Source organism: Columba livia, chromosome Z (assembly GCF_036013475.1).
Source record: "Columba livia isolate bColLiv1 breed racing homer chromosome Z, bColLiv1.pat.W.v2, whole genome shotgun sequence".
In the NCBI taxonomy this organism is placed as follows: Eukaryota; Metazoa; Chordata; class Aves; order Columbiformes; family Columbidae; genus Columba; species Columba livia.
Window position 1 is genome coordinate 68,124,100 of NC_088642.1, and position 12,661 is coordinate 68,136,760.

General features: G+C 50.6%; 1 protein-coding gene across 1 annotated transcript; it reads right to left on the minus strand.

The window, feature by feature from the left end:
- Nucleotides 1-6,305: 6,305 nt before the first annotated feature.
- On the minus strand, nt 6,306-9,171 carry SPINK4 (serine peptidase inhibitor Kazal type 4). The gene is made up of 4 exons (XM_005514566.4): nt 9,062-9,171; nt 8,348-8,382; nt 7,906-8,018; nt 6,306-6,464 (listed from the first exon to the last, which is right to left on the minus strand). The coding sequence occupies exons 1-4, from the start codon at nt 9,120-9,122 to the stop codon at nt 6,410-6,412; spliced, it is 264 nt and encodes an 87-aa protein (XP_005514623.1). The 5' UTR covers nt 9,123-9,171; the 3' UTR covers nt 6,306-6,409.
- Nucleotides 9,172-12,661: the final 3,490 nt, after the last annotated feature.

Genomic DNA, 12,661 nt, shown 5'->3' on the forward strand with positions numbered 1-12,661 from the left:
CAGTATAGATGCAAAAGGGAAGCTTCTTCGTGTACAATGGCTTTGATCCTGAGATCCTGCTCCCTGCTCTGCAGTCTGAATGGCTGGATCTCCAGGCCAGTCTTCCTCAGCTTCTGACATGTGAGATGAGGTGGGAATCCTGGCCTCCACTGCAAACTGCCTTCAGAGTTTCTCGTACCAGGATGGCACAGAAAGGCTTAAGGTTATACCTGTGCATAACAGTTCTACTAGACCAGGGACATGTCACCACTTTGGCCAGTTCCTAACACACTCAGTGCCAGAGTATGTGGGATTTAGCTTCTACCAGCATATCCAGACTACCTCCATGAGATACCCTACGTATGCTCTGGTGAGATCCTAGTGCCTTAATCTAACACCCAATGAATTCCGACTGTCTCCAGGGTTGGTAGGAGAACCCAACAATGTGTCTATGACCAGGTCCTCTGGGAACTGGCTGACTTTCATGACAGATATGATCCCATCTCTGACTTGCCCTTGAACAGAGCAGCTCCTCAGAGGCTTTTACTGGCCTGCCTCCAGTCTTTGCCAGTTTTTTGTTGTGTTTGTTTGTTTGGTTTGGTTTGGTTTGTTTTTATGTACAGCCTTTGTTCTCTGCAGGTCGTCTCTCTAGGTCCTTGGAAGCTCCAGAGTTTGAAATTTCATGCATGTTCATTTCTTAGAATATAACTTGGGGGTACATGGTCATCTCTGCTGCCTTTCTGCTTATCCCTTGAGTTACCACTTTGCTCTAGGGCTCCTCCCCTGTGTCTGCTGAAGATTACGTGGTACCTCCAGAGAGGTGGGGCAGGTTTAACAGCCCCAAAAGAAGCAGCAGGGTGGTGGTAGCAGAGCAGATACTGGAAGGTTCTGATACAGGGGGTGAGTCAGGAGCATGGATGGCATAAAGAGATGTGAGGCTTCCAAGTCATTCACAAGGGAGTTTCTTGTAGCTCAGTCACAACAGAACACAAAGTGTCCCATGTTGGTGTCCATGTTCCAGCACTGCCCTGGGGTTACCCTGTCCATGCAGACCTCCTGAAAACTGTGTCTTGCAGGATGCTCTCTCTACCATGCAAAGTTGGTGCATGAGGAGGAGGAAAATGTACCACACTGGAATCCCGTGTTCAGTTTTAGGCCCCTCACTACAAGAAAGACATTGAGGTGCTGGAGAAAGTTCAGAGAAGGGCAATGAAGCTGGTGAGGGGTCTGGAGCACAAGTCTGATGAGGAGCGGCTGAGGGAACTGGGGCTGTTTAGCCTGGAGAAAAGGAGGCCTTATTAATGTCTATAAGTATATAAAAGGTGAGTGTCATGAGGATGGAGCCAGGCTCTTCTCAGTGGCAAACAATGATAGGACAAGGGGTAATGGGATCAAGCTGGAACACAAGAGGTTCCACTTAAATTTGAGAAGAAACTTCTTCTCAGTAAGGGTGACAGAGCACTGGAACAGGCTGCCCAGGGAGGTTGTGGAGTTTTCTTCCCTGGAGACATTCAAAACCCACCTGGACATGTTCCTGTGTGACCTCACCTAGGCGTTCCTGCTCCAGCAGGGGGATTGGAGTAGATGATCTTCTGAGGTCCCTTCCGATCCCAAACATACTGTGATACTGTGAGGCTGAGGGGAGACCTTATTGCTCTCTACAGTTACCTGAAAGGAGGTTGTAGCATGTAGGGTGTTGGTCTCTTCTTCCCAAGTAATGAGTGATAGGATGAGAGCAAATGGCCTCGACTTGCACCAGGGGAGGTCTAGGCTGGATGTTAGGAACCATTTCTTCACAGAGAGGGTTGTGAAGCATTGGAACAGGCTGCCCAGGGAAGTGGTGGAGTCACCATTCCTGGAGGTGTTTAAAAGATGTGTAGATGTGTTACACAGGGACATGGTTGAGTGGTGGACATGGTGGTGCCAGGTTAACCGTTGGACTTGGTAATCTTAAGGGTCTTTCCCAATCTAAATGACTCTACATGCCTACCCATAGTTGGACATTACATCTGGAAGCGCTTTTACAAATAACTTGCCTTACTGTGGCCTGCTTGCAGGTAATATGAAATGTGGAACAAAGGGTGGAAATTCCTGGGTGTTTCAGTGCTCCATGGGTACTGTGTGTGTGCTCAGGCTGTAGCTAACTCAGCTTCTCACCCCCGCCCCATCTACTCAGTCACTCCAAAGCCTGGTGAGGTCTGATAAATCGCTCTTGACTCAGCAAAACATCGCCATATGACACTGCAGAGCTGGTACTGTGAATGTTTCTCAGTTCTAGCCATCTTCTAGCTGGATAGAAACCAATAAATTTGTAAACAACATTTGTAAAAGAAAGAGCTGTTGTGCCCTCAGAGTCTTTAGAGGTGTTTAATGGAACAGATGGTCTTCAAAATCTTACAGAGTCTGTGCTTGTGTATCTCAGGACTGAAATCTCTCTAAAAATTTGGCTCCTGAGTGTGAATTCCTTCAAATCCCAAGGAAGTGATTTTATTATGCCATGGGAAGGCTTTAGTGATGGATAATGGTGTGGAAATTATGGACTCTACCACCTAGTTTCAAGTTGTGTCTTAAGTGAAGGGACTGAGTGGCAGAGACTCTGACACACAGTGCCAGAGGCACTGGACTCATTTTAGAGCCCAGTGTTGCCTTCCTGTCCACCAAAAGCACCATCAAAGCAGCGGACTCTTCTTCTCCAGCAGAGCTCTGTAGCAAATGCGGCCAAAGCTGCAACCCATTTGCTACATATGAATTTGTGCAAGTAAGTGAAACTTTCTGGCCAGTCTCAGTTGCATGAAGTGTTGCAGCTGGACACTTTACAGTGTGCCAGGCGCTGTTTCCCCCTACTTTATCTCAATATTTCAGCCACCTTCATTGATGCATCGAGTTTCCTGGGTGAGGACCTGGAGGAGCTCAGTCAGGTGTTCATCAACATGAGCAGCTTGAGTGTCACTGTAGCTACTTGATAGGGGAATATCCCAAATTTTGAGTACCTCTCACCATGCCAGTCCCTGCCACAGATTTTACTACTTGAAATCCCTAGAAGTCCTTTGTCCAAGGGACAGCTTGGCCTAGGGTTGGATCCTGCCACCAGATCTGTCTCCTGGCACTGTTGGGGCTGCTGTCACTGCAAACACAGCAACACCAGGCTTTGGATCTATGTATAAGTCAAAGCTCTTTACAAGCCTCAATGGTATCTCTGTTTACCCCTGTCTGGCATTGCTACTGCAATGCCATATCCAGAGACCTGTCTGTCCATCCCTGCAGCCACGGTCACAGCCCTGAACCCAGGGTTGTCTGGGAGACCAATATGGGCAGGTGGGGGACCTATGCCGCTGTCACTCTAGCAGGGTGTCAGGGCACTTCTTTTAAGTTTTGTTTTGCATGAAAATGACAGAGAAGCAATTTTCAGGCTTCTCCTCCACTCCCTGACTTTAGGCAGGTTTAGGAGTAATTTGCCTGGTTGCAACACACTTCTCTGGGAGCAGGACGACCAGCAGCTCTGTGTGACAAACTGTGGTGCCTGTGAGGGCAGATAACCTCTTCCATCCCCTGCCTTGACCAAAGCATGAAAAGGTGCAAAAAAGATGGATAAAAATCAACAGGCAAAACTGTATGCAAAAGTCCAAATCCATGTGCATACCCTTGTCACAGACCAGAGCATGGCAGGTGTCTTATTATTGCCTCCTGAATTGTGCCTGGCTGTTCCAGACACAGATCTGCCAGGCTCCAGAGCCAGGCTCTCTGCCCTGGGCTGGATCCAGCTGTCCTGCTGGCCCCTGAGGTCTGTGGTGGTGTTAAATCACTCCTTTCACCTTCCCTTGGCCTGCCACTCTTCTTGAGCAGCGTGAAATAAACAGGCAAATCCACCAGTCCCCAGGGAGAATGGGTATCTCTGAATTCACTGCATGTCGAGTCACTGACCCTGTCCCTGCGGCAGCCCACACATTGACCTTGCGGGTCTGACCTGCAAGTGTGTGCTTTAGCTCTGCCGTTTCTGAGTAAATACTCCACGTTGTGCTGGAGGCATGCAGTTTCCCTCTTCAGAAGAGCCCCTGAATTGTCTGTGTTGTTTTTTCCAAGCCTCTGCAAATAAACAGAGATGGCTCTCAGCAGACAAGAAGTGATGGGCTGCAGCCTCTGCCTGTGCAGCTCGAACCACTGCAAGAGGCTGAGGTGCCAGTGCTTGTCCCAGGGGGAGCACAGATCCCAGTTACACACCGTGCTGTGCTGGGCTTAACCTTCCCCTCAGCCCTGGCAGAGGGCTGTGACAGAGCTGACCTGTCTGAATATTTTCTGAGGAATAAATTTTGTACAATGAGGGTGGTGAAACACGGGCCCTGGTTTCCCAGAGACGTGGCAGATGCCCCATCCCTGAAGACACTCAAGGCCAGGCTGGACGGGGCTTTGAGCAACCTGATCTGGTTGAAGATGTCCCTGCTCATTGCAGGGGGGTTGGACTACATGGCCTTTGAAGGTCTCTTCCAACCCAAACTATTCTATGACTCTACCATTCTACAAATGCATCCTGTCTGAGGCTGGGTTGGCAAGAATGGGACCAGAAAACCTCAGAGTGGGGGATATGTACTTGTGTTGTTCACCACGGGAGTGTTTTGGGAGTGATAACCCCACCAAAGCCCTTCTCTGCATTGCAGGGGAGACAGCATCTGAAGATCTGCACAGAAAGACTAGCAACACAGAGAGCAACACGCAGCCAGACCACCTCTCCCTCAGTGTCTGAGGCTGGAAGGGGGCAAAAGAGCTTGCAGAACCAGGTGGTGTAACAGCACCAGGTGGTGTAACAGCAGCAGCTGTGTGCAGGTGGGCAAGATGTGTCCCTTCCTCTGCAGAAATTGAAAGGTTCCAGGGGAGGAAAACAGTGATGATCAAAGCTCTGGACAGCTTTGAGCAACTAATCAGGCTAGGACTGCTCAGCCTGGGGAAGACATTTTTATGAGAGAAAAGCTTTTAATGACAGCAGCTGCCTCTGGGCCAGAAAACGGTGGGCACTGGGTCAGGTGGGTGTCCCAATGCTCCTCAATGCTATTTCCAGCTGCAGCATTAAATCTATCAGCAATGGCTTTGTCATGCATTATGGTGCTACTGTGTCTCACCTGGTGGCTCCTGGAAGGTGCGGGACTGAAAGAGGTGTGTGGGAATGGATTACATGACCACCTGGCCAAGCACAGTAGCTGTGATGCTGGCACAGCTCCCAGACTCACAGGGTGGTCACTGACTTCAGGGAGCTTGCTTGACCATATGATGCACCCTGGGCCCTTTCACAGCAGCCTGCAAATAAGTTGTGTGAGTATAGCAGCAGTGTGATCTGCTGTGGGTGAGCACAGACCTGTCTTTGATGAGTTTCAGTTCACACCAAAGCACTTTTCAAAGCAACCCAGTGCTTTGCTAAAGCTCATCAGAAATCTCAACCAGTCACTCTGTAAAAATACAACACCTGTTGCAGAACTGAACTGAATTCAGGAGGCAAGTCCTGGATCAGCCAGTGCCCTCTGATCTCTGCCACTGCGAGCAAAGGGAGCCCCTTGCACACCCAAGTTGTATAGCCTTGCTACAGGTATTTTGTGAAAAGGGAGTTGTGTCCCATCTGGTAGAAGTGGGAGACGAAAGAGCAGAGGGAGCCACAAGGACTGCCAGTGCACACTGTCACTGTTACCTGGGCTGGACTGAGCCCCGCCGCAGTCCCGAAGATGGCCCTCACACCAGGAACAACCTAGATCTGAGATCTGGCAACCAGCTGGGAATGTGCAGTTCCCAGAGGGCATTTCCGGGTAGTTAGTTGAGTTTGGAGGTTGCTCTCAATGGAGAGATCTCAGTGGAGATCTGGGGTCCTCTGTGTTCAGGGTCTCCACTCAGGCACTTCCCATGCTACCATGTGTTATCTGGGCTGATACCTGTTGTGAAAGGCTCTTGGATAAAAAGCTGAATGATTTCTAATGAGACATGCAGATGACACTGTTTTACATTTGTGTCAGTTCTGGAAGTGGTGACACTTACTAGGGAGCCAGGGAGTTGTCTTCTCCCACGCTGGAGAAACTTTACTTTCCCTTCACAAAATTGCCTCCTACAGAAAAAATAATGCAACAAACTGCACTTGTTCAGCACCTTCTTCACTGGGATCTGTGTGTTTCTTGCTTCTCCCACATGGCCTTTCTCACAAGAATGTGGGTGAAATAATACTCCCAGTGCAGAGCCCTAGTATGTGGTATGGATTTGAAATTAACGTTTTTAGTGTACACTTTTAGTAGCGCTTTGAGACGTCTGGCTTGTGCTGTTTTCTCTCAGAATTGCATTAGGAAGTGCTGTTGAAATAAGATTGTGCATTTTATTATTCACCATCACTAATTTCAATGTGTAATCAGCACAAAGAACAATTAATCAATTATTTCTAGGGTCAGAAAAGCTATCAGAAAACTCAGGTATCTTGACATTCCCCATCTTTCAAAATCCGAATATCTTGCTTGGTTTTCCTAGAATAATGTAGGAAAAAAGAGTAAGAGCTCAAAAAAATCCTCTCTGAGTCATACCTTGGCTCCCATCCAGCCCGTGGAATGGAGCTGACTATTATAAAATTTGCTTTCTTCTTTTCCTGTCTAAAAATCTGAGGTCACTGCAAGTCATCCTGGCCCATGGATGTCCCCTCCCCAGACATGCAGCACTGATGGTGGGTCTCCAGCACAATATGCTCACAGCAAGGCTGCCCTCAGTATGACAATTTGGTGGCCACAGATCTGTCTGAGCCCTAACCACCACCCACCCAGGATGGAGACCTCCCTACCTCCATGGTGCAACACCCTCCGGGAAAGGGGTTTCCCCCGTGTCCAACCTTTACCCTCTGGGGCTGCTGCTTGTGGCTGTTGCCCTCTGTTGCATCACGGGCTGCCACAAAGCAGAATGTGGCTCCATCCTGTTTGCAACTGTAGGCTGATGCTAGATCCCCCCAGCCCCTCCTTCCCCAGGCTAGCTGGATGCAGCTCCTCCACACCTCATTGCAGCTTCCCTTGGCAAACTGGTCTTCCTTCTCCTCCTGCAGCCCAGCACACAGTTTGTGTTATTTGCCATGCAAGTGCATGGCTGACCTGCATTCAAACAGGTCTTTTGACCTTCAGTTCCTCTCTAGCAGGATCCACAGCTTAGACAGCCACTTCCCAACCTGGGCAAAACCACTGCCTAAAGAAACCCTCGTGATTTTAATGAGGTCCCTGTTGCCCTAGTCCTCAAGTTCATGGTGGTATCTTTGTCTTGAAGCTCTGCCAAAAAAGCCATACAGCACATAACTGGGCATCTGCCTTTACAAACATCTCTTTGAGTGGTGCTATTTGACTGTCCAGACTAGATGCCCAGTGAATCTTTTGCCTATCTAAGTTCAACTCTCCCTTCTCTAACTCCCCATCCTCTACAAAGCGTTTGGTTTATTGCCAGTTTAAAGGCACCCCTGTTGGAAGGTCTCCTGGCCACAAACTCCTGACCTCACCTTTTGGATCTGCTGATCATGCAGCCACAGAGTGTTCTGATTTAGCAAGCTGATCCCATGGATCAATATTCAGCTCTTCTGTGGGTTTAGTCTCCTGTCAACACAATGAGCTAAATGAGCTAAATCCCTCTGCCGGCAGCTGCACAGCAGTAACTGAACATGGTGCCAAGGATGGGGCAGGAACCTGCAAGCAAGGTCTGGGAGCATGCCTGCACCTATTTGTCAGTGTGGGAGGGCAAAGCTCACAGGCTTCACAGCCCAGCTCAGCTGACATGAGAAAGTCCTCTTCCAATTTCCTGGCAGGAACATGTGTGCCTCCTGTCTGCCATGGCTTTGCCCAGGTGTGGGGGAGCCTGAATGATGGTATTTGACACGTGGCCAGTTTCAGACATCAAAAATTGGACCCCTAGAGGTCTCTGCCAAGGTTATGAGCTTACATTTGCTGCACACAGAGCAGGCATTCATTGGCGTACGTGTTGCCATCGGTCCCACAGACAGGCAAGAGCAGGAGGGGGCAGACCTGCAGATCAACCTTGTCTCCACACACCGGCTGGAAAGGAGAAACCACAGCACACATTTCAGTGCCAGCAGCATCCATCCCTTCTTCCCACAGCACCCAGGCAGGAGCAAGTGTCACTGGTGGCCTGGTTCCCTCTGCCCTGGACAGGGCAGGACATGCACACAGAGCATGACAGCAGTGAGGAGAGGTCACCATATCCCTCAGAGGGATTCAGAACCTGGACTTTCAGGCAGGTTTGATGCTGGAGCACCAGTACCCATGAGGCTGGGCATGATTGCTGGGAAAAACCTTTCTCCCAGGCATGCCAGGCGCTAAATCCCATCTCAAGCCATGAACAAGGAAAACCAGAAACCTCTTACCCTTCTCAGGCCATTCCCTCCATTCAGCTCTTCCCCTGAAACAGAGCAGAAACCTGTGAGTGTGGAAAGAGCATGACACATCTAGTCCAACCCCACTGCAATGAGCAGGGACATCTTCAACTAGATTAGGTCATCCTCAGCGAGAACTGTGTTGGGTGGATTCCTTTTCTGCAGTCAGGCAGAGCAGTACCAACAGTTTACAGCCCATCCGTGTGGTGCACAAACATCCATGGAGTGTGAGGGCTTGCACGCAGGCTGCTGCTGGACCACCACTACATGCACCCAGGTAGCACCGTTTCTCCAAAGCCTACGAACAGCTGCCTCCCACCTGAATATGCTGAGCTCTTTTAAAAGCTTGCAGGTCTTCATGGAGGCTGGAACAGTAACTGCCACCCCTGTGTACATGCTGTCCTCCCAGATCCTGGTTCGCATTCCCATTCAGCATCACAGGCTGATTCCTATAGCATCGATCTCCCAAGTGCAGTACGGCTGATGAACCAGCCCATAACCCTTGTTCTGAACTCCTAATATGACACAGTGTGTTTGCTCTAGTCCTTCTTCCCCACCACACTACCGCTGTGTTCACTTGCCCTCCTCACCTCCTCTCCAAGCCAGAGTTACTGAGTCTTTCAGCCCTCCCACCCTTTTTTTGGTCCCTCCATGGTTCCCAGCCCACCACCGAAGAGCCAGCTGCCAGCAGCAGAGCAGACTTACCACCAGCAGCAACAAGAGCCACCAGTGCCACCACCAGCAGCAGCAGCTCCCTCACAGGCATGGCTGGTCCAGGCACACGCACTCGCACACCTCACTCGGCTCACGGCTGCCTTTATAGCGGAGAGCACTGGCTTATCTCAGTGGCACTGGGAAAAGCAGCATTTTGAGCAGCATTTGATCTGCACTGGGAACAACAGCTGGACTGTGCAGCCAGAGGGATCACTTGGACACTATCACACAACAGATAACCCAACCAGGTCCGGGTGCTGGCACAGGAGGCTGCTTTGCAATCCCTCTGCTGTGCAGTCTGCCACTCTGCTCTGTTCACCCAGTGTACCCCTGGGGATATCTCACCAAAACCAGTCCTCTAGCTTTGCAGCTGCTTTTCTTTGTGTGAGGCAGGTACGTCCTTTTTGGCTGGGAGACTTCACAGCGAAAAGCCAGGAAATTCAGGCTTATTTGGGGTGCTGCGCTGTGGCCTGAGCATTATCTCATGAGAGGGGAATACTCAGCTGCCTGTCACACTGGGCAGGACCCCAGGAGGTGATTTCAAACACATAAGGAGGGCTGACATCGTGCTGTGGCAAGGCCACCCTGTCACTGGGTGGGATGGGACAGGCTGGGGTGCAGAGGGGCTGGAGAGAAATTCAGCTGAGTGGGAGCAGAGAGTTGCAGGTGCAGCTGCTGCCAGTGCTTCTCTACCCATAATCATGGGCATCCCCTGACTCTGCTCAGCAACTTGGTCACATTAATAGTTGCAGCTGAGATTGACAGAGCAAAATGATCTTAATCATAAGACTCGGTGTTATAGAAGGGGGCTGGGTGCATAGATACCCAGTTTAAATACGCAGAGGTGGCACATAAAGCAGGGAGGGAACAGAGTTCAGAGAGGATCCTCAGTGGTAAGAGACACCAACTCTTCAGCCAAGGACTTCTCAGCAAGCACCACCACCCAAGAAGGTGCCAGCTACTTCACCTGAAAGACTGGGCGCTCAACATCAGTCTTTCTGTGTGAGCATTCTTACCACTTCTTTCTGAGAATCTCAATTTTCCACATCCATTCCCACCTTCCTCTGGTGAACCATGGTGAAGCATGCACATTTGCACTTACTGAGGGGCTGGCTATGACCTTGCTCAGATTGTTTCTTCCCCACAGTCTTACCTGAGGCTTAGGAAGGTACACGTTGGTCTCAGGTGGCTGAAGCAAGAGGGAATGGCTTGATGAGCATCCCCCATGGACAGAATGATACAGGCCCTGCATGAGGCTGCTTCCATTCTCGCCTTTGGCTGATCTTTCCACCCAACTCAGCAGGGCTGTGACTGGGTTTTGGGAAGGTGACCGATCCAGAGTTCCCCTTGCAGAACCATTCCTCTGCTCTGTTGAGGTGGCTTTACACATGTTTTATATTCCCTCTTCACTGAGTTTACACAGTTCAATAACCTTTGGATTTTATTATTATTCCACTTTGGAAATCTCTCAACTAAAGTAAATATTTAACTGCATTAGCAGTTGTTCCTGAGGCACATGGGGGCCTGTTGGGCTTGTTTAGTCTGGTAGAGGGAAGGCCAAGGGGGAATCTGATAGTAGCCTACAACTGCTGGAAGGGCAGTTGTTGGAGCCAACCTCCTCTTGGTAGTGCCAGATGGCAGAATAAAAAGGAACAGGCACAAACTGCAGTTCTGAGATATTCAGATCAGGAGTTAGGATGGAAACCTTACTCTGGAGGGTGAGCAACCTGGACCAGCGGAGAGTTGGAATATCTCCATCCTTGGTGGGCCAAGTACAAAGCTGCAGATGCCCTGATCAAACCTTTTTGTGCACTAAGTTTGGTGGGTGAGCATGGGGGAGGCTGGTCATCTCTCTCCTCCTGCAGGCCAGCAGGCAGTTTCTACTATTTGCTGAGCAACAGCACTGCTCACCAGTGTTCAACCTGACCTTCACCCTCATTCCCTTTCCAGCAGAAACCCCTGCTCAGACCGACACCAGCAGGCTGGGTCCTGGGGCCAGAGCAACTCTCATTCTCTGGCACATGCAGATGTATTTCCTTGGGTGCCCACCTTGCAAATCTGGTGCCAGCCAACACTCAAATATTTGGATGTAATGGGGCCACCTCCTGCAAGCTGCTCCCATACCAACACTCACCACAGCCCAGGATACGGGCTATCACGTACCTTTACAGTCTTCTTCAACGTTTTTACTACCAAAACCCCACCCAAATGCTGATCATAATGCCTCCAGTGCCACTGCTGCAGAGATGCATGCTGTGCTGCCAGTCCTGAGCATGGCCTGGCTCCTTGGGTCGTGCTGGCCGCAGTGCAGGAGCACCAGGCTGCGGCGATGCAGCTGGGACACACTGTGTGCTCCAGATGGCTTTCCCTGGATGGGAGGTGGCAGGAAAGCTCTGCATCCCCTTTGTGCTGGATCAGCAGGTCTAAGGAAATGCTGTTGGCTGACACAAGCCTTGATCTTCCTTCACCTCCTTCCTCAGTGGTATGCAAATGCCGTTGCCTTCCCAGAGCAAATTAAAATGACATGCTAAGAGATGACAAAGGGGAAATCACTTCTTGCAAATTGTTTCTATCTTTTCCTGCTTTTCTCTGAAGCACAGGCTTGTGGCCCCTGACAAAAGTCCTGTCTACTGTCCCCCTCAAAGAACCGGTGGGGAACTTCTTCCTTGGATGAGACAGGAGGTTTTCTTGTGGCTGCTCACCCTCCTGTTGGCCACACAGCTCCAGCTACATCTGAGTCAGTCACTCATTTGAGCCTGGGCTTTCTTTCTCCACGTTGCAGGTATCACAAAGAGGGACACCCTTCTACTCTCCCTGGAGGGCCATGGGCTCCCAGCAGTACAGCGGCACATGAGGGAGCTGCTCCCCACCCCCTGTATTTGGGCTGCCCTTGGACTCCCCTCCAGCTTTTCATGTGGCAGGAGCGAGGGTTCTGGCTCTGCTGCCTCCTCCCTGTGACCCTGCCAGCTGCAGACATGTCAGAAGGGCAGGAGGGGCAGGTATGAAGGTCTTGCGTTTGTCTGCAGAGCCAGAGACTTAGTCTTGTTGCCAGCCAGCAAGGCAGAAAAACACTGCTGCAGGTGTCAATGACAAGGAAGGAGACTTCTGCTTCCAAAAAGGATATCACACTTGTTCCCTCATGTCATTGTCCCTGCCTTTGTGTGTGTTCTTACAAGCTCACTGGCACCCATGTCCTTGCCACCCACCCAGGATCACTCATCACATCTTGGGCCCTTATCACGCCTCTGCCTCCTGGGTGACCGTGGTGCTGTTTGCAGGCTTTTCATCTGGCTGGGCACCAATGGCAGGAGGCCAGGCTGGATTGCATCACATCGCTCTTGCACCACGTCTGCCTGGTGGCCTTATCTGTGGTGTGGCCTTGGTGTCGTCACCACTCCACCCAGCACCTGCCAGTTCCTTGCTGTTATCTCTTGCCTTTCCTGGATTTCATGTCTGTTCTCGGCCTCCCGGCTTACTGTGCCTCCACTGATATTTTAACTCCTGTTCTGCTGCTCCTCCCAGGGATTTTGTACACCAGCAAATGCCAGGGACCCACAAACACGGCAGAGCCCCAGGAACAGAGCGCTACAT

Bases quoted from the DNA above. Each gene is read 5' to 3' on its own strand.
- SPINK4 (XM_005514566.4), bottom strand. From the start codon at position 9,122: ATGCCTGTGAGGGAGCTGCTGCTGCTGGTGGTGGCACTGGTGGCTCTT. The intron at 8,383-9,061 runs GTAAGTCTGCTC...GCTCTGTTTCAG, and splicing joins GGCTCTTGTTGCTGCTGGTG to GGGAAGAGCTGAATGGAGGG. The intron at 6,465-7,905 runs GTAAGCTCATAA...ACATTATTCTAG, and splicing joins CTGCTCTGTGTGCAGCAAAT to GAAAACCAAGCAAGATATTC.